This window comes from Diabrotica undecimpunctata, chromosome 3, assembly GCF_040954645.1.
Source record: "Diabrotica undecimpunctata isolate CICGRU chromosome 3, icDiaUnde3, whole genome shotgun sequence".
NCBI lineage: Eukaryota > Metazoa > Arthropoda > Insecta > Coleoptera > Chrysomelidae > Diabrotica > Diabrotica undecimpunctata.
In genome coordinates, this window is record NC_092805.1 from 126,959,551 (window position 1) to 126,986,420 (window position 26,870).

The 26,870-nt window shown below is 33.1% G+C and overlaps 1 protein-coding gene across 1 annotated transcript in view; it reads left to right on the top strand.

The window, feature by feature from the left end:
• The window catches only part of LOC140437385 (gametogenetin-binding protein 2-like), a 39,191-nt gene extending 21,948 nt beyond the window's left edge, over nucleotides 1-17,243 (top strand). Inside the window, exons 7-10 of the mRNA XM_072526890.1 lie at nucleotides 4,057-4,284; nucleotides 5,692-5,842; nucleotides 8,842-9,121; nucleotides 11,888-17,243. Of these exons, the coding sequence (XP_072382991.1) occupies nucleotides 4,057-4,284; nucleotides 5,692-5,842; nucleotides 8,842-9,121; nucleotides 11,888-12,079 (851 nt within the window). The 3' untranslated portion in view covers nucleotides 12,080-17,243. The remainder of the gene's footprint in view (nucleotides 1-4,056; nucleotides 4,285-5,691; nucleotides 5,843-8,841; nucleotides 9,122-11,887) is intronic.
• Nucleotides 17,244-26,870: the final 9,627 nt, after the last annotated feature.

The window sequence follows — 26,870 nt, forward strand, 5'->3', positions numbered from 1 at the left end:
TGTAAGCCATCCCATGGTTATAAAATCACAGTCAGTTCTGAGGAAATACCCTTTAGTGATACAACACTATTTCTTGGTAGCATTCTAGAAAGTAATATGACATGGGATGAAAATGTCACTAAAGTCTGCAAAACAATGAATAAGGGTTACTATGCGATCCTTCAGTTGAAAACTCTATTTAACACCAATCAATTGATAAGTGTGTATTATGCATTGGTTTATTCATATATGGCCTATAATGTTGTCTTGTGGGGAAACTCTAGAAACTCTTCTAGAGTTTCTATAACTCAAAAGAGAATTCTTAGATTGATATTCAATATTGATAATAGACAATCATGTCGTAAATATTTTATTGAACACAGACTGTTGACTTTTCATGCTTTATATATTTATAAGTGTATTATTCACGTCAAAACTAAATTTCAAAATTTTACCCTCAACTCTGACTTTCATAATTACCCGACAAGACACGGGAGGTTGATAAGCGTGTGTAAACACTCCACAACTCTCTTTGAAACTAGCCCTGATTTTGCAGGATCTAAATTTTACAATTGTTTGCCACTTAATATAAGAAATGAAAATAATATTCAAAAATTCAAAAATAAATTAAAAGCCTGCTTGATCCAATTATGCGTTTACAACCTAAATGATTATTTTGACTTAATAAAAGACTACAGGGAATGAGGACCGACGGGTTCAGAGACGCTCTATATCGCATATCTTTTTTTTATATTTTATTGATTTTGTTTTATGTAATTGTCCTATATAACTTGTTGATCATGCTTTATGTACTATATGACTTGTCCTATATCACAATGTGATCTGATGGGATTAATAAAGAATATTCTATTCTATTCTATTAATATTATCAGCATATGCCAGAATTTGCACTGATTTATTACATATTGAACCAATGGTTGTGATTTGTGACATACGTATTACTTTTTCCAGAGCCAGATTGAACAGTATACAGGAGAGAGTGTCCCCTGGCGCAGCCCGTTATTTGTTTTAAAAGGTTCAGACAGTTCCCCCTGAATTCGCAGTATAAATTCAATTTTTTCAAGAGTTACGTTTTGTTAAATTTACCAACTGATTTGGTATTCCTAGCTCTTTAATTGCTTTGAGCATTTCTCTTTTATTCACAGAGTCGTAGGCTTCTTTGTAGTCTATAAATATGTGATGAGTATCAATGCCATATTCCACTGTTTTTTCCAAAATTTGTTTCAGGGTTGCAATCTGATGAATTGTCGATTTACCACCTCTAAAACCAGCCTGGTATTTTTCTACTATCCGTTCTGCATATGGTGCCATACAGTGACATAGTACTGTGGAAAATATTTTATACGTTGCATTTAGAAGCGTAATTCCTCTATGGTTAAAGCATTCAAAGATCTCTTTGTGTATGGTGCAAAGTACTCCAATATTCCAATCACTGGGGAGGGATTTCGGTCTCCATATTTCTTTTGTAAGCTGCTGTAATGCCATGATGATATCATGGCCACCTTCTTTATTTAGTTCGGTTGGGAGATTATCCATTCCGGGTGATTTGTTTCTGGCTAGTTTTTTAACTGCATCTTTAACTTCAAGAATCGTTGATGGTTCCTCTCTCCCTCGTCTGTTCCCCTTACCTCATCTCTTTCGTCTTCCCGGTTTTCGTCTTCTTCCTCTATATTAAGTACCTGGTTAAAGTATTTCACCCATCTATTCAATACATCTTTCCTTGTTGTTAATAGGTCGCCATTCTGACTTCTGCATTGTCTTGTGGTTGCCTTGAATTATTTTCTGTTGATGTTAACTTTCTTGTAGAATATTCTGAATTGTTTCTCTCTGTTGAGGTTTTCTATATATTTAAGTTCCTGATTTAAATGGTTTCGTTTTTTTCTTTTGTGTGTCCTCTTTTCTTCTCTTCTCTTTGTCTGGTAATTCTCTACAGTTGTTCTAGTTCGTCGGATAAGAATCTTTCTGTAGGCTTCATTTTTTTCTTTTGTTGCATTCTTGCATTCATAAAATTATATTTCAATATATAACATAAAACTTTCACTATTATAAAGGATTTATGTGTCCCGGGTTTTCAGAAATTAAACACGAGCAAACGTTATATTAAGATAAAATCAAGAATATTCTATTAAATGTAATCGCATTAGAGGGACTAAATATAACCGGTAGAAAACTAAATGAAATGAGACGGACGCGTTAGTGATAAAGCAGAAGAGAGAAAGGTCTTCTGAGTAAAGCTAGCCTCCAAATGGTTAACTTGGGCAAAACTTTTAACGCTGAGACTTAGACTAAATGAGAATAACTGTAGATAATACCGTGGAAATGTATAACACTGGACATAGAGATAAACATAGGAGAAAGTACTATGAAATATAAGTAAAAGTAAATGTAATATAATCCATGTAACTAAATCGAATGAACAGCAAAATAAATAAACCAGAACACGATAACTCATCCGACGATGAGGAAGCCTTCAAAAGAAGCATAAAAAATCAAGAAATGGAAGAAATAAAGAAATTACTAGCAGAAATGAATAAGGAGATTAAAACAGAAATAAAAGAGTTGAAAACAGAAATGAGGGAAGAAAATATGGAGATCAGAAAAGATATAAAGGAAGTTAATGAAGAGATAAAACAAAATAATGAAGAAATAAAAAACACAAAACTAGAAATAGGAAGAATGAAGGAGGAATGGACAAAAGAGAAACAAAAACTGAAGCGAGAAAACGAACTAACAAAAACCGATAACAATAAGATAACAGAAGAATTAAATGATCTAAAACGATCATTGGAAAGTTTAGATAAAGAAAACAGAAAAAAGAATATAATCATTAGTGGATTAATAATAGACTCCGAAGACACAAAAACATTGAAAGAGGGAATGACTACTATATTAGGAAATCATCTAGGAATGAAAACTAGTAATAAAAGATCACAAAAAATAGGCACAAAATCATACTTAATTGAACTAGAAAGTGAAGAAGAAAAAACAACAGTCTTAAGAAACAAATATAAACTTACGAACGTGAAACCCGAGAAAATATGGATTACAGAGGATCTCACAAAAGGAGAGAGAAAGAAAATGAAAGCTTTAAGAGATAAAGCAAGAAAGATGAGGGGAAAATGGTTAAAATGTGGTACAATAAAATCACGGTAGACGGCAATGAATGGAGATGGTGCCAGAAACAAGAAAAGTAGTGGAAATAGCGAGTTCAAAATCTACTATAGCCGCATAAAAGAAACGAAGGAGAGGCCATGCAATGGATAGAGAAAAAAAAATTCTTTATAGAAAGAAAAAAGTAGTGATAAGGATAGGATTAGGAATATAAATGATAAGTCCATGAAGCAAAGAACATCGTAAAAAGAAAAAGAGGCAGACCGAGAAAAAATGGATACAGCAAGTGAGTACTATATTAGTTAGAACGTTAAACAAAAATCACTTGAGGAATTAAAAATAATGACAGGAAATAGAAAAGAATGGAAGAGATGGGTAATTGCAAATTAAAAAGCTAGCCCAATTCCGACACCCTGATAGGGTAAAAGAAAGGGGAGGAAGAAAGAAAGAAAGTAATAGATAAAAATTATTGGTATCAGTAATGTGAGAAAAATTTGCAAAAAAAAAAAATTTTCAGTTAGAAGGATGTTATTGCATATTAAAACATAGTTTTTAATTTCAAACAACTTTATATAAAAACAATTTTTGATATTGTGAAATATAAAGGTTTAAGACCATAAACAACTTTTTTCACAAGCAATTTTTCGTAAAATTAATAATAAAAAAGTTTCCCATAAAGTGTCCCATATGATGCCAACTTAATTGGGCACACTGTATATATATATATATATATATATATATATATATATATATATATATATATATATCTATATATATATATATATATATATATATATATATCTATATATATATATATATATATATATATATATATATATATATATATATATATATATATATATATATATATATATATATCTATAATCCAATAAACATTATTTTTTTGGTATAGTTTATTTGTTATTAGATTTTTTTCTTATATAGGTAAGGTAGTAGATAAAGAAGGCAAAGAAAATTGTAATGATTTTGATCAGGACGATGATGACAAAGAAGATACAGACAAAGAGTGTTCTTGTTCCAAAGACAAAATGAGCGAACATGAAGATTCTTTAGGATGTTACAGCTGCGAGCAGTTGCAACCGGGGGGCTGTGGTGATACCAAAGTTCCAAGAAATTTCGAATATGAAGATTTTTCTAAGCTCAATAATGGAGGTAAGTTATATGTAATTTTTTTCTCAAATTTATCTTTATTTTTCGGTTCGTTTTTTCATCCGTTCATTTTTCTGTACCTTTATAAAAATTTTTGTTTAGTTATCTATTTGCTGATAAGTTGTTACTCCATATACCATACCTTTTTAGATCTTTCCGTTTAGAAATGTTATAGTATCCACATAGTGTTTAAATTGATAAGAGTAAGTTACGTTATTTACAATTCGAAACAGTCATATTGGTGGAACTCCGTCCGTTAGATTTGCGACGTTGTCAAAGTTAATAATAATTCTGCTAACTGAGGACTTATAGGAAACTGGATTTTTAAGCGGTTGAAGCCATCCTAATTCCTTTCGCGGTCCTTAGAAACAAATATGATGCACACGGACAGTGATGATTATGCGTCAGAAGCCAAGAAGAGAAAAATACAGGGTCAACTTCACCTTTCCCGCAGAGTAAAAAAACTGCCAGAACCCCAAGCAAAAAAAAACCAAGGGGAGAAGATTAAGAGGACGAGGACGACGTTATGAATATGTTCATGATGATATGAGAATTGAAAGAAATCCGGGAGGAAAATATATGGAATATTTTAACATAGAACCACCGCAAATGAAAATTTCTGTATTTTCTACCAAATGAGATCTCTACTAGTAGTGATACTTTTACAAACTTGACCATAGCTTTGAAGATGGCTTTCTAAGCCGAAAGCGCTCCGCTAGGAAATAAATGTTTACACACTTCAAAAATACTTTTCTTTTCCATTCTTTGATTTGTTATAAGTGTGTACAAAAGCATATCAGTCTTTATTTATAGAGGTAATATACAATGTGCTCGCCATACTAATCAAAAAACGACTAGAAATATCTGTGAACAAGAATCTGGCAGAATACCAGGGAGTATTTCTCAAGGGAAGATCAAGAATCAATGAAATGTTTAAGTTAAAACAAATCCTGATCAATAATTGCTATGAATACAACAATTAAGCACAAGTACTTTTCATTGATTACAAGGCCATCTACGATACAATAGACAGAAAAAAATTAATCGAAACGCTAAAAGAATTCCAGGTGCCAGAAAAATAGTAAGATTTGTATTGTGAAAGGCAATGGTACAGTCTTAGAAGAATTCGAAGTGAAAAAAGGTGTTCGCCAAGGAGACCCGTTGTCTACCTTGCTATTTAATACAGTTCTAGAAAAAAATAAATCCAAGTACATGGAAATCTCGAGCAAAACATGAATAAACACCAAGGGAACTGAAATCAACTTAAGACTGACCAAGAGCAACAGATGTGCCACTCCTGTTCATGGTTTATTTCACTTTTAACTGTTTTACTTTATTTTTCCCCTGCTCAATTACACTGACAATTATTTAAATTTCTATAATAATCTTTGTTTTATATATCGTTTTTAGGTGGTGGTGGAGGCATAGGAATGGTGAGCGATAAAAAAGAGAAATTAAGGTGTAGCAGCAATGAATTATGGATAGATGATTGCAAATGTGAAAATGATGTCAAAGAAGTTAAAAAGTCAACGTGTGGTACCACCTGTAAATGTGATGATAGGTAATTATATATTTTATTCCTCATGCGTTTTTTTGGCTAAAATATTAACGGAACAGTTATTGCTAACTATTTTTAAAATTTTTTTAGGTTAGATTTAGTTTTAAGTTCGTTATTTGCATTGTCATTTGAAAATAGTAGTTTCGTCTAAGAGGTAGCTTGAAGTTTACGGTAAATTTACTTTCAGTTCAATTGAAACTATTAGTCGATATGATGATTTATAATATAAACTACTGGAAAACTGCAAACGTGTGTGATAAAACCGTTAAATACCGTATTCAGTCTCTTAGAAATAATTATTTTGTTATGTGATCTTATTAGTTTTCAAATGATTTGCAATTGCAATCAAACCAAACTTAATGCTGACTAACACCTTTGCCGCGTTCAGAGATATTTATAAACGTACGTTGACTGGGTTACGAGTCATATATGCCCCGTCATGAATCTTCGCCACAGTGTGTTACGACCCATAAGTGTCTCGTAAAGGGTGCCTGTGTTTAGAAAATAAAAGATATTTGACTTGTGGTCAAATTATTATATAATATAATACTGGACATATACATTACAAATGTCATCGCGTGCCTTAGTCTGTGGACCAACCCCCGCCTTTTAACTTCCGCCCGATTTATGATTGGCCAATTGACTTGAAAATGCACATATCGATAAGAAAGAAAAATGTATAAAAAGGGTGCATTTTCCAAGCAAATATAGTCTAGTCGTGCTCCCACATAGGGTCTCCTATACCCTAGGAACCTTCTTCAGGGGGCTATGCTCCACACTCGTCCTTAGACTTTTTTGCTTGAACCTTTCTACTACTAAACTGTTTTTTATTGTAAGAAATTACCTAGCCCACCAAATTGGGACAGAAACGCAGAGGAAACTTTGATTGGGCTGGTCGAAGCCCTCTGCAGAGCACTTAGGGAGCAGATGTGGGTTAATTCTTGCCAAGACCCAAACCTCCTTATGGTGATACAAAAGCAGGAGTGAGATACAACTTTCCTGCCATAAACTGAAGCCATAATAAAAAAATACTGAACAAATATTTTAATTATTCAGCAAACACAAAAATAGTTTTGTAAAAATTTTTTAACGGGTTTCATTAAAGCACACTAGACAAAATGCATCTTGGTCATCACATTCTTCACAGTATGTTTTAATTTTTTTTACTTTATCTGCCTCTTTACTAGCCATGGTTCTTTTTAAAATCCTGTAACATCCTGTACACTTTCTTCTCTTTTTATTATGTACATCGCTTTTCCTGAGTGTATGGTATATTTTGGGTGTGAGTGGTCGTGACGGCTCCAAATTTTCTCTATTTGTCAATGACTTTGCGAGCTCCAGTCTGAAGTGAAGGATAGGTAACTTTACTACTATTATTAAACAACCAAGCATTGACTACTGCGGTATTAAATATTATTTCCACTGCCACTTTCCGGTACCACTTAAAAGTTTTGCTTATTGGGCTTTGATAGGTGCTCAAGCCATTTGATCACTAAAATTAACACCCTTTTTCACTAAGTTATAATCAAGAATAGCTTGTGGTTTCAGCACCGGTGTATCATTTTTCTTCTTACCTGAGTCGACCAAGATACAATTGTGATGTTCAAATGATTTAAACATTAAAATTGGTCTTTTGTCAACTCATTTTATCACTTTAATAGATCCCAGTTGTCGTCGAATTACTTTTCCTCGCTTGAGTTTGGATGATAGAACACTAAGCAAACCTTTTCTGTTTTTTTCTTAATTTATCATAAATTATTGATTTATTCTTTTCAAGTATACTTGCCAGTTCTTTTGAATTATAACAGTTATCACGGAAAGGATTGTGTCCGTTTTCAGAATATCTTTGCATCAACAAGTTTACGATATGTTCAGAATGAGATTTTCCTGTCACACTATCACCTTTACCGGTATAAATTAAAGTTAATTACATATCCGTCAGTACTACTCAATTTAAACATCTTCACACCATTCTTATGCGCCTGATTTTTTTATATACTGTCGAAACACTAAACGGCCTCTCCAAGGTATCATGTATTTATCTATGACCAAATCTTGACCGGGAATTATACAGTTTTTGAAATTCTGTCGTGTAGAATCAATAATAGGGAGAAGTTTATATAGTCTGTCTACGTTGGTATCTTATGCATTTTCGATGAAGGGAATTTCACAAGATTCAAGAAAGTTTTTTTATACAAATATTTATTTATTTTTTTATACAGCCAACAATGGCAAGCACATTCTTAATTCAAGAAAGGAAACACTAAGCAATCTAGAAACGCTCACAAGAAGGGATTTGAAAATGACAACCACTAGCATATATAAAGGACTTATCAGAAAAATTAAAAAGGATAGGAAATAAATACACCACTTAAAACAACCAATACACTGGGATCTATCCTGTCCAAAACCAAACTTAGCAACACACAAAAGAGATCAAAGAACTGCATCTATAAAATACCGTATAAATGCAAAATTTTTAAGTGGGAGAAACCGCACAAGACAAACCAACAAGAATATACGAACATTGGCGGATTAATAGAAAGTCAAAAACACATCACAACAATCAGAATTTGATATCATCATGAGGATCCAAAAACCACGCTCAGAATTCTCAACTAAAAGCATGTTTATTTGCCTACAAGATCATCACCCGTCAAGTAAACCAGTCAACTTGGGAAACAACTATTTGCTCACAATAAGCTCACTATTTTAAACTAATCTTTTTTTGAAAACAGTTTCCGTAGTATAAATTGAAACGTCAAATACGAATTATAAAATGTAGCAAAGTGTGCAATACAATCAATTGTGGCTTAATCCCATATAAACATATTAACTTTAACTGTTTAAAATTGCTAAAGTGTGATATCTTAAGAACAATATATATGACTACTAGGACAGTTTATAACTAAAATGAAATAATAATCCATACCTAAATAATTGTATTACTTTCTTTTCAAATATATTATAATGTGTTGATAATGTTTCCAATTTATTTTTAGTTTGCTCAGACCCCTAACATACATTGGTGATTTTAACAGTAGCATCAAAAAAGAAAGTGGTTCCAGCAGCGACCATTCCCATGACTGTGGTTATTCATCAGAAAATAATAATGGTTGCTGCGAAACCGGTTCACTTACCTCCAGTCTCTCCAGTTCGCCAGAAGGTTCCGAATTGGCGTGTTCAGATTCTTGTTGCCAACATGATAACGAGTATATATCACATTGTAGACTTTCCTATGGAGGGAATGGACATCAGCTCAGTTTACAAGAAATGTTAGAGGTGAGTGATTAATAAAAGTGCACATGGAAACTCTTGAAATAATACCAACAATTACTGATATTTTCACTGCACAAATTAAAGGTGGATTGGCGTACTATTAATTATAAGATTAATAATTCATAGTTAGTAAATAGATTACTTGTATAATTGAAATAAAGAAAATATCGGCCGTGGTTCACCTTTTACTGTACACCAAAAACTTAACTCGGTTTACACTAATTAAGTATGGCCCAACCTTTATCACTCCGTGGACACACGCAAATATCTCCTGTGCTTCCAGTTGATTTCTCTTTCTCTCCGTCTAAACGCTAAAATATTTCAATTAAAAATGGAATTAACTAGTCAATCTAAGAATGACGTTGAACGATGTTGTGCTCGAATGTGTACAATTTGTTGCAGTTTTGTTGAATAACTGACAAGCCTTTAATAATATGAATAAAAGTCTTAAGAAACGTCGTTTTTTGGTGAGACAGTGAGTTCTAAGAAAAAATCGATTGGGGCATACAATTCATCTGTTCCCATTCTACTGTGAATCATAAATATCTATTATACAGCTTCAAAAATTTTATCATTACATTTTCAGTACACTTCAGGCTCATTGTTTCCGTCAAGAGATATCTAAAAAATTTTATAACAACTGAAATGCACGTACACCACAGCAGCTTTGAGAGTCAACAAATGTTGATTGTCCAATTCAAACTTTAACTTGAAAACAAATCGTGATGTTTCACCAATTGAGCGATAAAAGTTTGCTGGGCCAAACTTTTATCGCCAAAAGTAGGATTTTTGATTATTAAATTTAACGGAGGTGTGTCTATTTGATATGTAGGATTTCAGTAGGAGGAAATAGTTACTGGATAGTGTATTCTTTTAATTTGTAGAGTAGGCCTGTGCCAGACTTATTGGATAGTGGAGTGATTTTCCCGAAAACTGATTTTTTGGTAGTAATGTTATGAATTGTACTATACAGCGTTCCACGTTAAGAAAATAACATTAGGCTTATGGAGATCAGTGTTGCCAAAACTCTCAAGCATGCGGTTTACTAGATTCTCGATATATTTTTCGAATTTCCATTTTCAATTAATATTTAACTGTAAAGTCAGAATAACAACTAAAGAACCACAAAGCACAAAATCTTATTATCATTATGTAATCTCAGAGAACGACATAAAATCGCTGACTTACGCACACCGTATTATTTTAAGTTGCAAATAGTAATTAGATATATGCATTCCAAGCGGTCCGTTTATTTGCTTTTAAATCTTTAATAGCCGGCAAAGTGCATGATTTAACTAAGCAATATTTTCTACTGATTTCTATGATTCATGGTATATGATATTCTTACCGAAAAACAAATAAACTGTCGTTACTATAATTAAAATAAGATAAAATAAAATTATCTTTTGTAAACAGGTACTATTTATTTAATTAAAATCATTTTCCCTACTTTTCATCTCTTGTTTCGAATGGGCACTTTTGGTCAATTACGTTAAAAAACATTAATTTAATTCATGTCTGTGAAAACGAAAATACAAATTATACAACCCTGAATCGTGCTTGTGTTCATCGTGGCATCGCTGCGCTTCTATCGACCATAAGAAATACATGGCCCTATCTCCGCAATGTTATTTTCTTAACGTGAAACGCTCTATAGTAATCTTTCAAACATTTTCGATGGGTCGATAAGTTGTTATTTCATTGGGCTATTTTCCTGGCTTGGGTATCATGATTATTTCAGCGAATTTCCGTATTCTTGGAAAATATGACAAGCTTAGAATGTGGTTAAATATAATTGTTAGCAAAATAATACTATTACGAGAAAGTTGTTTTAGTAATTGGTCCGAGGTTAGGTCTAACCTAAGTGCCTTTCATAAGTTAAGTTTGCTAATTTCTTTCTTGACTTCTGTAGTAGTAAAACTTTGATAAGAAGAGACATTTGTCATGCTAGATTAACTAGTTCTTCTACCATTTCATCATTTCTAGTGGTTCGGTTTGAAATAATCTTGTAAGATAAGCAGCAAATATATCCGTTTTTTCTTTGTTGGGGCGGGCCCATTAGCCATCTGGTTTGCGAATGGGAGGAATGGATAATGTTCAAACGTTTCATTGTTCATGTAACGCAGTAATGTCGTTTACTGCAGTATGTCTTATTGTGGCCGAATGATTGACATGGCATGCATTGGATGATACAATTTCTTTTCTTTGCAGCCTCTACGGCAATTTTGGTGTGACATAAAAAACAATGTTTTGGACAAAGTTAAATATGTCCTTGTTAATACTCTTGGGTTCAATATCTATGGGGTCTACTCAATACGGGTAACTCATTAGTTATATTGCGAAGTGTATGGCCAGCTTTTTCTAGTTCTTTTATATCTGTTGTCGGTACAGAGTGATAGATTACCACTCTGTATGCACGTTCTTCCTTTATTTGTTAAGTGTGATGAACATTTTTTCATCTCGTAAATGCGTTATAAGTTGACGGTAGGTATCTATTGTGTTTGTTGTAATCTCGACACTGTCATTTATTTGGTATAGTATGTTTCTAAGTCCACTATTTGTGCAAAGCTATCAATCATATTTTTAAAGTTTTAGCTGTCGGTGTTTTATAATGCGTTATATCGCTTCTGGATTTTTTTTGGTAGTGAGCTTGGAGAAAATTGGATTCAGTATTTTGTTTTTGTAAATTTACGCTTTTTGACTACTTACACCCATACACCCTTGAACACCCATATAAGTAATTCAAAATAAAATTATAATCTCTTTTAGGGCCATAGCGATGATGACGATGAAGAGTGTTATATAACTCCAGAAGAAGTTAGAGAATTCAATAACAACAATAGCCGAGTATATGAGAAACGTCTAGAATTACGGGAAACGCTTCAGAAAAGGTTCGCCCAGTTCTGCGCATCTGGGCCAGTGCCACGTATACTCCTGCAAACCAAATATGCTTCAAATTAAGTTTTTTATGATCTACTAGATTTTCCATGATTTTATATCGTTTTATTTTTTAAATTACATAAATGGTCCCTTTTCATTTTTTTATTAAATAATATAATTTTATGTTTCAATATACAGTTGCACAAATAAACGAAATGTAGGAAATTCTAGTAAAAGATGTATTCGTTTCAGGTACTGGTTACCACAAAACTTTGAATATCATTGAATAGTGTTCAAACAGCATAAATGTTTTTCTTCGTTTTATTTAGTTTTCTGGTATTTTTTTTTATTATTTTTATTTACTGAAGCAATCTTCCAGCTTTTACTATTGTTTTGTTTGAAATCGTCTGTCAAAATTAATTTTCTTCCAGGCCGACATATCTCGATATATATGCTTGTGTTTTGTTAGTTTAAGTTCTGTAAATATCATCGTAACATATTTCCAATCATATCAAAGCCATAATAAGAATTTTCATAAAAAAGGCACATAACATGAAATTAAACAAGGATTATTTGTTTATTTTATTTATTACGCTATAATAGAATATTTTTTACCTAAAAATACAGAATGAAATAAAACACAAAATAACTTCATTTTTAGTTCCTGATCAATATGTCGTTTAATATTCTTACGGTTCTGTATTAATTAGTATGTTGGATACTACATTAGTTCGTTTTCTTTGGGTAGGAATTTCGTTGTATTCTCAGTTCCTTCTACCTTTGCTCTTACTTTTCACGATGAGTTGTAGAAAGTTATTTTAGTGATTTTTCATAATGTCCTTTATGAAAATCAATTCATCACTTTTTTCTTTTTTAGTTGTTTGGTTATTTCTTTTTCTTTTTTCATTCTTTGAAGGACATTGTAAATGGACCTATGATATTTTGATCATTTTTTGCGATAAAACTACAATTCAAATGATTTCTCTTATTTTTCTAACGTTTCTGTCATCGTCCACCCCTCAACACCGTACAGAGGTTTAGGCGTGGACGATACTCGGTGTTACCTGAAGGAAACAGGTAACACTGTATTCGAGTTCGTAAATATATATCTACTTTACGACAGCATAGCACTTTTTTTATTTTATGGCACATAGATTTTGCTTTATCGATCCGTGTTTTACTTCCATTGCTTAAAGCTTCATTTAAATTGGATCTTAGGTGCGTTATTTTTGCTACTCATTCTAATTCGGCTACGTTTATGTCTTATTTATGTTATTCGCTGATAAGCTTTTTCTTCGTGCTTCGTTTCATTCAGAATTGTTCATAAATTCTCACTACTCTCTTCGTAGATCTTTGTAGTGCTTCTTCGTTATCAGTCAATATCAATGTATAAGCAACATATCGTTAATTATATTTTGCCGTTTATTTTTATACAATCAATTGTAATCAACATAGCCTTGGTGCAGTCGTATCTCAGCGACTAAGATACTGGCATTCTAAACCAGAATGCATGAGTTCGATCCCCGTTACCAACAACGACATTTGGAAGGCACGTAAAGCCGTTGGCCAATAAGGGGTATAGAATGCAACCCTGTTTCCATTAGATGTTTGTAATAACTCTTAGGTCTTTCCCATCATGTTATATGATTACAGTTTATTAATGAGTATCTTGTTTATCTTGTTAAATATCTTCTTAAAATCTATGAAGTACAAGCATACGTCAGAATTTACATCTCCTGCATTACTCTTAATGAACAAAGTTTATTATTCTCTCGTAACAAAATCATTCTTGAAGCCAAATGGCGTTTTTCTAATGTATTTATCTAATTTGATATAGATTCGATTATATATCAACAGCTTTACAAGTCAATCGTTAGAAATAGTCCTGTAGTCCCCACATTTTCTCAGTGTTTTTTTAGTATTAAAACAAGTATTTGGCTCGTCCAGTTTTTAAATATTTTATTATAAATCGATATGAATATGCCAATCAACGCTAATAATATTTATTCTCTACTTTTTACGCAATATATGTTTCATAAGATATAAAACTAAAAGATATTGAAAATGGCGGGACAGAAAAGAGAACAAAAAACGTCGCATAGGACAAATACAAAAAGAAGTGCTATCCAAAACAGCTAAACTGGTAAACAACTTGAAAGAAGCCGTAGAAGACAGAAAAGGAGTCTCTGCGGAAGCTGCAGAGAAGAATGGATATCTTATTAATAACCCACCGTTACTCGTGTCTTCTATTTTAACGTAGTTGCACGCGTCTTAGAGTCTCCCTCACCTATATCATTTGCACTTATTTGGAGGAAGAATGAATTTCAGCATATATAAAATTGCACTGGTTTAGACTTACATATAATAGAAAGTCACATAAACCAAATGTCTTTATTAATTTAACAAAACAAAGTGATAAAATAATATAAATCAAATATTTGACAAATTAATAAGATAATGAATACACAAATGAAAAGTTTTAATGCACAATATCTAAAGATAATAAATTTAGCTACTCAAATTCTCCCTCTTCTTTTTCCCAACAGAAATTACACAAAGTTTTTGTGTGTTCCTTGCAAATAGGTTTTGCAAAGTTTGGCTTATCAGGTTTTTGTCCAAGTTTTTCTGTTCTTCTTTTTAGGACAATAGACACATTTATTACTTTCTTGTTCCATTTCTAGAGGCTCTGCTTTATCTCGAATGCCCAAATGGTCCCTTATTTTGCATTCGTAATAATACAGGGAGGGTTCTTATGTTCATAAAATGACATCACTTCAGTCTTTTGAGCATTACCTGTTATATAGTCAATAATTTCAAAGAAATTGTCGCATGTAACATTACGACTTGTATTAGCAATAGGCTCTACCAAACGTTTCACAAGTGCTGCCGAACTGTTATGCTGGTGAAATGTGCCATTTGGCTGCTTACTTACATACACCTCCAAGTTATAGGTGGACCAGTTTTCTGCATCAGCCAGTGAATAAATTTTAATGCCATACTTAGCTGGCTTGCTGGGAATATATTGCCTAAATGCACATTTCCCACGAAATGCTTCGAGCATTTCATTAACTGTAGCACACTGTCCTATTTCATAATTAGTCTTACATTTCTGCACAAAACAGTCAAATACTTCTCGTGTGGTGTAGTGCGTCCGTTTTTCTACGCTCTTCTCTTATCGGTAAAATCATCAAATCGGAGTGCCCTTAGTAGAAGACGAAATCGATTTTTCCTCATTTTATTTCTGAATATTACTGGCCCATCCGTAGTCTATAAGTCATCCACACTTACATGAGCACTTTTCCAGGTCCTATCGAAATAAAGTAGTCCATAAAAAACTTTTATTTCATCTAAATTTGTGTCCGTTGCGTCTCGTGTAACAGTGTTTCCTACAATGTAATCTGGAAAATATAAACACCAACACTCACATTTGCTTTTGCTAAATTTTCTTCCTTTTTGCGGAACCTTTTACTCCACGTTTTTTTATACCTAACGATATTCCTAATAAAAGTATTTAAAAAGATTTATTGTTTTTTTCATTGACGTTCTTTACGCAGATCTATGTTGCTAAAAAATGCAAATTAAAAATGGCATTGTCTTTTAAATTAACAATAATAATATTTTAATGATATACCTTAAACTTACCCAAATATTAAACAAAAACATAAAATTTGCTGTGAAATTACAAAAACATGATTGCACACGCAGTGAGGACTACTCTCAATTGAAGAGGGCTGTCACTTCGTTCACTTATCACAGCATACTGACCGCCTGAAATATTCTGTAACGTGTCATCCCCTCTCATGAACGATGCTTAACGCATTCCTTTTTGGTCTAACTTATCGTATTAGATTAACCAATTTCATTGATAATAAATAAATATGGGGAGGGATTCCCTCATAGTGCGTGTAAGGGAGGATGAAGAAACAGGAACAATAATTTCAGAAGACCTACATTTGCGTAAAATGACAGATAGTACCTCTGAAAGAGGTACTATCCACCTAGCAACCACAAAGAAACACATATGTCTTATAATTAGAATAGAAACAGAAACTAGAAAAAGAATTTAATATTTGTTTCCATTGATTCACTGTAAAATGGCGAACATGAACAATCTAGTACAAGCCAGCGATTGATCGGGTTGTTCTGCCATTTGCAAAATATTTATTTTAAGACAAATCAACCTTTACCGGAAAATCTCTTACGTAAAAAGAATATGAACGTATTATATTTTATGAAAATAAACCACAATGATTGTAACTAATTACATATTTTTAAGTTTCGTAATCGAAATCTAAAAAAATGTAATTTTAATTACAATTAATGTGGTTTATTTTCATAAAATATAAAATGTTCATGTTCTTTTTGCATAAGATATTTTCCAGTAAAGGTTGATTTTGTTCGAAACAAAGATATACATTTTGAAAATGGCAGAGCAACCAGATCAAATCGATGGCTTGTAAAACGTTCTTCATGTTCACCATTGTCGATAAATCAATAGAAGCAAATAGGTCGATAAACCATGCAGACAGCTAAACTGAGAGAAGAACAAGTGAAAAAAGAGGACAGAAAAAGTCTTGTGTGAAATAAAATTTATTAAAGCATTTTTTATTTTTTGAAAAAAAAATATTGTACAATTTTTAGTAAGAGCTTTAAGGCATTACTCCTTAAACTAACTTGTCTATATTTTGAGCGTGCGTTTGCTTTATTTTTTATTGATATACATGTGCATGTCAACTGCAACAACTCATTAGAAAAGTCTCTAGTGGAGTACTACTCTTCATTAAAATTGCCAATAGTTGAATATGTTGAAAGGTACGGATAGCTGTGATGATAGCCAACCTCCGATAGGAGAAGGAACTACAAGAAGAAGAAGAATATGTTGAACGTTTCTCGGTGCATTTTTTCCGGACTTGTGACTTTTCTTTTCTTATCATCAAATGCTCCTTTCAGCTCAAATGTTAGTGTATTAGTTGGATAAAATCATGATGACTTTTTTATTTGTTCGAATTATCGATTGTTGATGATATTCAAATTTTTGTGTCAGCCTAGAATAATAAAGGTTCAAGAAAAGGTTTAAAGAAAATATAATAACGTTACAATATATTTATGATGTATTTGTTGCATTCCATAATGGGTTAAACATTGTTACAAATGAAATAGAGATGTTTTGTATAGGTCTTTGAAATGCACTATACGCATTCATACCTACTTCTATGTAAGACAACCAATATAAATGATACAATTATCTTGTTTTATTTCTTATTTTTTTAACCAATTTTTTAACGGAAATAGAATAAAAAACCGTATTGAAAAAATCTAATTGATTTTTCTCGTCGGAGTTGTAAAATCTGTGAGTACAAATGTTTATTTAATCCAAATAACAACATTTAAGTTAAATCCACGTAAACAAGAATCAATTTTTGGTTATAAAGCTACAACTTTTTACTGCTACCGTTTATCCGTTCTGGTATCCAAGTGACAGGACCGAACTAAGTTTTTAAAATTCATCGATGATAATAATTAAAAATGGATAATATTCCGCCAGTGTTATCAGCTACCTTATCTTTTGATGTCCTTTCTGATTTAAATGATAGTGACCATTTTCCGATTGTAATAACAAGTCCTGACAGTATACAATACTCTTGTAATGTTGTAAAATAGAATATCAAAAATGCAAATATGTTGTATTTACTGGATTCATCTTGTTAGTTTTATGTAAAAGAAATTTTTCCATTTTAAAAATAAACAGTAATATTAACACGCTACTATTCACAATGAAATAAACCGCCAAATCCTAAATATGAACTCAAAAATATAACACAAACAAAGATACTTTTGATTGATGAAATCAACTGAAAATTAAGTAAAACCTCTTAGTCCCTTATAAAATAATGTGTTGGGAATCCCCTAACGTAATCGCATGTTGAATCATAAATCTTATAACCAATCACACATGCCTGCATCCTGTCTAAAGTCGTAATTTCAGTCGATAAATAGCTTTCGTCGTGATTGCACAAGCGGCTCGTTTAATCCAACGTATTGCGTGTTTATACTTCTTATAGTCTGTCTCAAAAAATCTGTCAAATTTACTTGCGCTTAGTAGTACGGAAAAGAGCGTTAAATATAAAGTTCTTGTAGCTGTTCTACCCCTACCCGTATGTAGGGGTAGAAACAGTGCTTTATTAGAACGAAAAGAGATTATTTTATCGAGGCGAAATTTTTTTAAATCCATTTTAAAATTTTGGGAGAAAACAGGAAAATTTATTATTTAGATAAAACACGAGTAAATGCAAGACATACAAAATCTCAGTGTGGGTCGACGAAACGGTGAAATCTTCCAGGCAGGCGTTTTTGTCAGACCAGATTTATTGAAACACTATATCGACCTACTCAAAAACATGTAATGATAAAATCATGTTCAAAAAGTGATCATTATGTCAGTGTTTAATTATAAATTTTGAAAAAAATATATTGGTATATATCCATTATTCTCAATCGACTGAAGAAATAAAATATGACCTGGCAACCTTTCTGGTGCCGGTTTAGGCTTCAGTTAATTCCATACGATTACGCGTCCCATCTCTTTTCTTGTCTAAGGTTCACATTAATTACCTGTCAAATTCAGTTCCGTCGGTGATCAGCTTCATGTAAACATGTTATATCCTTAGTATATTATATCGATGGATGGAACCTATGAATAACTATTTACGTCCAAAGTAACCAATAACAATGGCATACTCTTGTTTCCGGAATATCAGTGGTTTACGAAAAAAAGTGGAACAGTAGGCGGTACTGTAGACTAGCGCGGAGCATCATACTATGTTTTCTGTATTTTTAAAATCTAAATAATATTTAAAATTTGATAAAGTAATTTTATTATATATATTTTTTATATTTTAAACAAATTCAATAAATTATTGTTTGCTCCTAACCCCACATATTAACGTGTAAACAAAGCATACGTTGTTTACTTATGACAAACCTATCAAATTTAGACCAAGGATTAATAAAAATATAAATAAACATCATTTGATAGTAAATTTAATTATTTTAAACTATATATATATATATATATATATATATATATATATATATATATATATATATAAGCGAGGTTCCTACTCTCTGTTCTCTCATTTTGACCGCCATTTTTCTGTCCGTCCATTCGTCTTCAATTATTTTAATATACCTATTCAATCATACTAATTTTATTTGGATTTAAGATTATTCTAACGAATAAATGAAATAAATACTAAAATTCTAGTTTGGCATTTAATTAATAAAAATTCGAACGTCCGCCTTTGGTTATTTGTCAAAAAAGTTGACGTTTGTCAATTCTCTAGTTGTTTTTAGTTTGCAAATGCGTTTATAGCTCAATATTTAGTGTCTGTTTCCGCTTAGTTTAGTCTGTGGTTTAGTCAATTCAGTGGTTATTTTTAGTTTGCAAACGCGTTTATACCTGAATATTTAGTTTCTGTTTCTGCTTAGTTTAGTCAATTCAAGTTGAGTCAAGTTGTTTTTAGTTAGTTGTTCTTAGTTAATATTTAGTTTAATTATTGTTAAATGAGACGTTTAAATTTTTACAAAGGCAGAATGGTACGTACTGTAGCCGACAAAGTAGCAGCTGTGTTAATAATTGGCGAATGTGGAAATAATTTCCATGCAGCGGAACGTCTTTTTAATGAGAGGTACCCCGATCGCCCTACATCGAGAGCTTATTTGAGGAATCTCTTCGAAAGTTTAAACAAACAGGTAGTGTTGAAGATGTCAAACGATCTGGTCGACCAACAATTAGTGATGACAAAAAAATTTACATAATTTCAGAAATGGTAGACCTACATAAGAAATATCGTGGTAGATGGATTCGACGAGATACGATAGAATGGCCAGCTCGGTCACCGGACCTTACACCATTAGAATTTTTTTTGTGGGGATACTTGAAATTTAAAGTTTACGCTACAGCACCCGACAATATTGACATTTTGAAATAACGAATTGTTGAAGAATGTAGGGCAATTTCCCCCGACACATTTGAACGAGTACGGCCAGAGTTTATAAATAGGATGCATTACTGTCAGGAAGTAGATGGAGCACATTTTGAACACTTACTATAAGAACTGGTTGTTAAATATTTATTAATTAAATGAGAAGCTACACTTTTAGTATTTACACTCATGGACAAAAATATCGAATATTTTGTAATTTTCCAATTTTTTTTTGTAGTGACTATTATTTCAAAATAATTTTAGATTACTGATAATATTCATATAGTAGGCTGATGTACTCAACTGGTCTGAAATATTTTGATGTTTGTTTTGACGTTTATTCAGCGGTTAGTGTCATTCATCATAAAAATTCTTCTTCACGTAAAGGAAAAATCATACTAATTCGGTTATTTTTAGTTTAGTTTATTAAGTTTAATTAAATAGTGTTTTGATGCGATGAAGTCCAAGTAGCACATATTGTAATTTTGTACGAGGAAAGATATGTACAAAAAGGTATCGCACGACGTCTTAGCAGAACTGAATCTATAGTTTCAAATAGTCTAAAAAGGTACCGCGAAACAGGAAATTTTGTACGAAGGCCTGGTCAAGGACGCTCAAGGAACACAACCGCAATTGATGACCGTTTTTTGTTTCTTAATTCTATACAAAATCGTTCATTGACATCGATACACCTCAGAAATGAGCTATTAAATGTTACACAAGTTAATGTGAGTTCACAAACAGTTAGACGAACATCAAAAGAAGCAAACTCAAAGCCCAGACGCCCCGCCAAAGTTCCACGTCTTCTCCAAAATCATAAAGCTCGTCGTTTGGAATTTGCAAGAACACATATTTAGTGGAATATCGACAACTGGAAAAACGTTTTTGTCACTGATGAGACCAGAATCCTATTATGGAAGCCAGATGGTCAAAACTACGTCTACAGAAGAGTTGAAGAACGATTCGCCAGCTGCAGTCTCGCCCAGACCGTTAGTTTTGGAGTTGATGGCATAATTCTTTGGGAAGGTATTTGTTGGGAGGTACGTACCGCACTTGTGGAAGTGATTGGACGGATGACTGGTAATTCTTACGTTTAAAACATCCTGCAAGATCATGTTTTGTCATATGTTGGTTACATTGGATATGAAAGATTCACGTTAATGCACGATAATACTCGACCACATGCCGCTGCCCTATTGAGTAATTATCTTGATGAGGTCCAAATTCGAAGATTGGATTGGCCATAGTCTAGCCCGGATTTAAATCCAATAGAGCACATGTGGGATCACTTAAAACGCAGCATACGACAAAGAAATCCCGTTCCAAATACGATAGAGCAGCTTCGGCTTGAGTCACAGGATGAATGGAATGCAATTTCCCAAGGATATGTCCAAAATTTACTTGCAAGCATGCTGAGAAAGATGCAAGCAGTAATAAGAGCTAGAGGGGGGAATACTCGTTACTGCTCATGCACTTCTTTCAGTTTAAACCAGTTGTTTAAGCAATTTAAATTATTATTTAAGTTTAGAGTAAAATAACCTTATTTACCTAATATTAAACATTTATTTTTTTCACAATTTTCTCCGCATAAAAACTTAAAATTGTTCATTAAACATTGTTAAAATAAACTCTATTTTACATTAAATGACTTGTTGCCCAGAATTTATTTTGAAAAAAACAAAAATTTGAAAATTCTAAAATATTCGATATTTTTGTCCATGAGTGTATTTAATTTATTCATCAAAATGAGCTTAAACTTAAACAAAATTATTATGACTGAATAGGTATTTTCAATACCTTTCAAATGAGGTATGACTTGCCATAAGGTCCCATTTAATATTATCTGTCACAGTGGCGCTGTAACGTCATCTGTCACTATTACGTCACCTGTTATGACTAGTTGAGAAGTCTACCTGTTTTTAATACCTCCCTCCAAATTTCACTATTATAACAATAACCGTTCAAAAGTTACGTGGGGAGGAACGGACTTTTGACTAACTGTATAACGCCGGCCACTCACATTCCGGTCTACCTCTTCAGGCCGCAAGGTGTATATCCTAAAACCGGTAGGTATCGTTACGTGTACAGGCGACCCGAAAACATTTCAAAATTTATATTTTTTACCTGCAGGTAAATCCCACCTACAGGTAAACCTCTCCATGTATGTAGGCTCGCTCGTTCAGGTCTCAGTTATTCAATCCATTTTCAAGCGATAGGTCGGGTTTTAACACGTGTATTTGTTCGTTTTAAATGGCGTCTCGCAAACGTACTGCAATTATGGAAGAATTTATTGAGATATATAAATCCGAGCCTGGCTTGCCAAGAGCAAAGACTATCACGACAGGAACAAAAGAACAGCTGCTTATGAGAAACTGACTGCCAAACTTAAAGAGGTAGAACCAAACTCTACAAAAGATAACGTATTAAAAAAAATTAATAGTCTGCGTAGTAATGTCCGAAAAGAGTTCAAGTCTGATGCGTCTACAGATGACATTTATACGCCTACGTTGTGGTACTACAATCTTTTTGATTTCCTTGGTGATGAAGATACCCCCCGTAAATCACTCTCAAATATAGACGATATCGAAGAAGAAAATAACTCTGAGGTAAGTAAATACACTACTTTATTTATTTAGTTAAATGATTATAATCTTATAATTAGGTTTAGTTACAAATATTTATCTTGCCACGGGACTTTGCCATCGTTTGCAAAATAATTTTGAAATTCTTGTCTCACTCGTTTTCCGTCATTGTTATTGTTAATATTTCCTTGGCTTCGTCTTTGGAGATCTTCCATATTAGAACTTGCGGTATTATAGCCGATTGAAATAACTGTCGTATCTTCAGTATTTTCAGTATATAAACAATTTGTTGGTGCATAAGAATTTGTGGCATGTGTCATTAAAAAATTATGCAAGACGCATGTAGCCATTACAACTTTATCAATATTATTCACATCTAAATTAATCGTAGTATGATAATTTTTAAATCTCGAAGCCAATATACCGAACGCATTCTCCACAATATGTCTCGCATGAAACAAACGATAGTTGAATATCTTTTTATCTCGTGTATCCAAGTCATTTTGTCGAAAAGGCTTTAGCATATCCGGCTCTCAGAGGAAATGCGTCATCTGCGACAAAAACATATGGCACCTTTCAATATTTTTCTCTGCAAGTTTCGAAAGAAACTTGTGTTCTGTAATACACCCCTATCTGAGATTCTGCCATTTGTACCAAAATCAGCTAATATGAACCGGTATCGGGCGTCCACTACTGCTAAGAGAACCATACTGTGGCGATTTTTATAATTAAAATAATAAGATCCATTGCTAGCAGGTGGTACTATATCGACATGCTTGCCGTCAATGGCTCCTAAGCAGTGCGGAAAATTCCATGGCTTCTCAAATAGCCGTGCTATTTCTTTCCTCTCTTCCACAGAACCGGGAAACTGTAACAAAAAAAAAATTATATATAGGCGAGAGTCCCACAGTACCGGCCGGCATACAGTACCAGCCAGTTGAAAGTTCTACAAACCTATAATAGATGGTACGGTGATGATTATCGGTATTAGCGCTAGACACTCCTATAAGTACAAGCCCAGCGCGGTGTTAACTTGTCGCGACAGGATTCTTGTCAGTGCAAAGATTTGTGTTGGGCATCGCAGACGTACACTGCATATTTAAAATTCTGTTGGTGATTTTCAACATTTAAAGATCCAGTTTAAAACAAATAACTCCTGGTATGTATAGTGTACTTATATAACTATAAAAAAGTATACTTTAAATCAATATTTGTGCGTTTGTTTTTACCTGTAAACAAACTTTTTTTTTTTTTTTTTCGTTTCCTCCAGTACCGGCCACTGCATTGTCCTGCAGTACCGGCCAATAATAAAGTTCGTTTTTAAAAGATTTCTTTTACTTACAGGTACGCAAAAATGCCAAGTGATAAAAATAATGTTCATGTGAGGCAAAAAAAAGGGCAGCTGGGATCCTGCGAACATGCGAAAAGCCGTGGAAAAGGTACTGAATAATGAGATGAGTGCACGCCAAGCTGCCGAACGCTATCAGATACCACGAACTACATTGAATGACAGAGTAAGTGCTAATAAAAATAATAAAGAGATATCCATTGAGCCAGTTATGGGTCGTTTTCACAATACTTTTTCACCTGAACATGAAGAAACATTGGCGACACATGTTAAAGACTTGGCCAATAGACTAATGCCTTTAAACAGGCAAGAATTTTTACGTCTTGCTTTTCAACTGGCAGAGAAGTTGTAGTTACCTCACCAGTTTAATAAAGAAAAGAAATGGCAGGGAAAAACTATTATTATTCTTTTATGAAAAGACATAGTGATCTATCATTGTGGAGTGCTGAATCAACGAGCTTCATGAGAGCAGAAAACAAGCGTCGAATCACTTAAACGAGGGAAGAATTTACTTGTGGAAAATGACGTTAACAAAAAAAAAATAAGGTCTCAGGAGAATATGTTCAAAAAGGTAAAAGCTTGTTGTCAGGAAGATATGTTAGTAAGAAAAGTAGGAAAAATAAAGATGAAAACCTACCTCCTCCTAGCAGACCGGTTGAAGAAGAGACAGTTTGTCCTTTGTGCACTGAATCTCATGAAGAGGATTGGATACAGTGTGGAAACTGTAATATTTGGGTTCATGAGGCTTGTGCGAACATATCAGAGCTATCCAAACAATATATTTGTGATTTCTGTATTGTTTAATTGGTAATATATTTACTGGCCGGTACTGGAGGCCAATTTTATAAAGTTTGATTTTTCCTTATCTTTAATTTTCATTAATAAAGTGATTATTTTGAAACATTATGATTGTTTATTACTTTCATTGACAGCATAATAGTCCTTTCATACATGACAGGAAGTATTAAACATGTACCTTTTAGCATTTTGATTTTTTTGTTGATAAACCTTAAGGTGACGGTACTGTAGGACTCTCCCCTACGTACTACATACTCAGATTACGATTTTTCATTGCATACACATACGATTTTTACGCTTGTCATAAAAAAATAAAATATTTCAATTTTATAAAACCAGAATGTACCTAATATTTTTTAATTTATTGTTTTAGACAACCCCGGCAGAAAATACTCTGGATGATAGTAATACCGAAAATACTATTAAAGAACAATCTGTAGATGATCAATGTTTACAAGCACAAAATTCAACAAAACCTTCTTCTTCATGTGCCTTGTCCGTTCCGAACGTTGGCAATCAACATGGCTATTCTGACTTTGTTTACGGCAGATCTGAATAGTTCAGCAGATGACAATCCGAACCATTGCCGCAAGTTTTGGAGCCACGAGTGTCTTCTCCTCCCTGGACCCCTTCTGCTGTCTATTTTCCCTTGAAGCAACAAAACCTGCTAAAACTAAAAAGAGAAAAAACACGTTAGCAACTGATGTATTACTATCGGTGAGGGATGATTTTAAACGTCCTGCACCTGTCGAGACTCCGGACTATAGATATGATCTCTTAGGGAGAAGTGTTGCGATTAAAAAGCAGTGGAAAAACAGCAGCGTCTCATAGCGGAGAAAATTATTAATGCCACCCTGTACGAAGCTGAAATGGGAACTCTAACTTATCGTTCAAGTCTCAGCCATGTTAGCAATGTGGCACAGTATCAGCCTAATCTTCCTAGATCTTCTTCCAGTAGTTTCAGCCCAATATTTGTTGCCTGTCCAATTCCAAGTCCCAATTCAGACACATCAAGTTATAGCCCGCAACTAATGGAACAATCTACACACAATAACCCATTAGAAACGGCCCACTCATACATCTCGCAATACTCATCTGAATATTCACAGTTGCAACCAGTACAAATGTCCATTCCAGAAAACAGTGCAACGTCTGCAGCAGCGTTTATTGCCGGTTTTAAATAATTTTATTTAATATATTTAAATAAATATCTATATTTAAGGGAATTTTTTTACATACCTTCATATAATCCTTCTGCAAAGTTTTATAAATGGCTTCACATGTTTTGGGAATAATTCTACCAAGAGCTTGTGCTGATATTATGGTAGAGAACTTGAGGCATTCATATGATCTACCTGTTGCAAGAAATCTTAATATAGCTGCTAGTCGCTCATATGGTATTATTGCTTTTCTCATGATCGTATCTTGCTTCTGAATTGACGGAGTAATCATTGATAGTAGTTTAAGGTAAGTTGCTTCATCCATTCTTAAATAATTACGGTAATCTTCAGGCTCTATATTCAATTCCTTTAACAAATTGATATGACTGTATTGGTTTCTTTTTAACAACCATTCTTTACACCACTTTTGTCTCGGTTTTCTTTCCTTTTTTTTGAGAATGACAAGAAGACCTACTAGGACTACAGCGTCGTCGTAGTCACGCTTAGTTGGTGCCATGTTAATAATAAACATTAACTGAGACTGCCATCAGGTTTGACGCTACGTGTATGGCTAAATTCGATCTCTGCCTGAACAGGTACACTTGCTATAAGTTTACCTGAACAGGTATACTTGACAGGTAGACCGGAATGTGAGTGGCCGGCTTTACTCTGCTATGCATTGTCATCACAAACTCGTCATCCAAATTAATTAATAATGGATTAAAATCTTCATGAATGTGACATTGTCTTGTCAGATGTTTTTATAGTATCCCATCTGAGTTCTATGGAGTTTGAATCAGGGTGATATGATGGTAAACTTAAAACAATGTAACCATGTTGTTGCAGAAGGTAATCGAACAGATGAACTATGTGACAATTCATATGAAATTTGATTTAAGTCATACAATTCCGTTTCTAGGCCATTATGACCACAAATCACCTACCTCTGATTATATTAGTGGTCTATGATTCCACAAATATGTTCCAACAGGAAGTCAT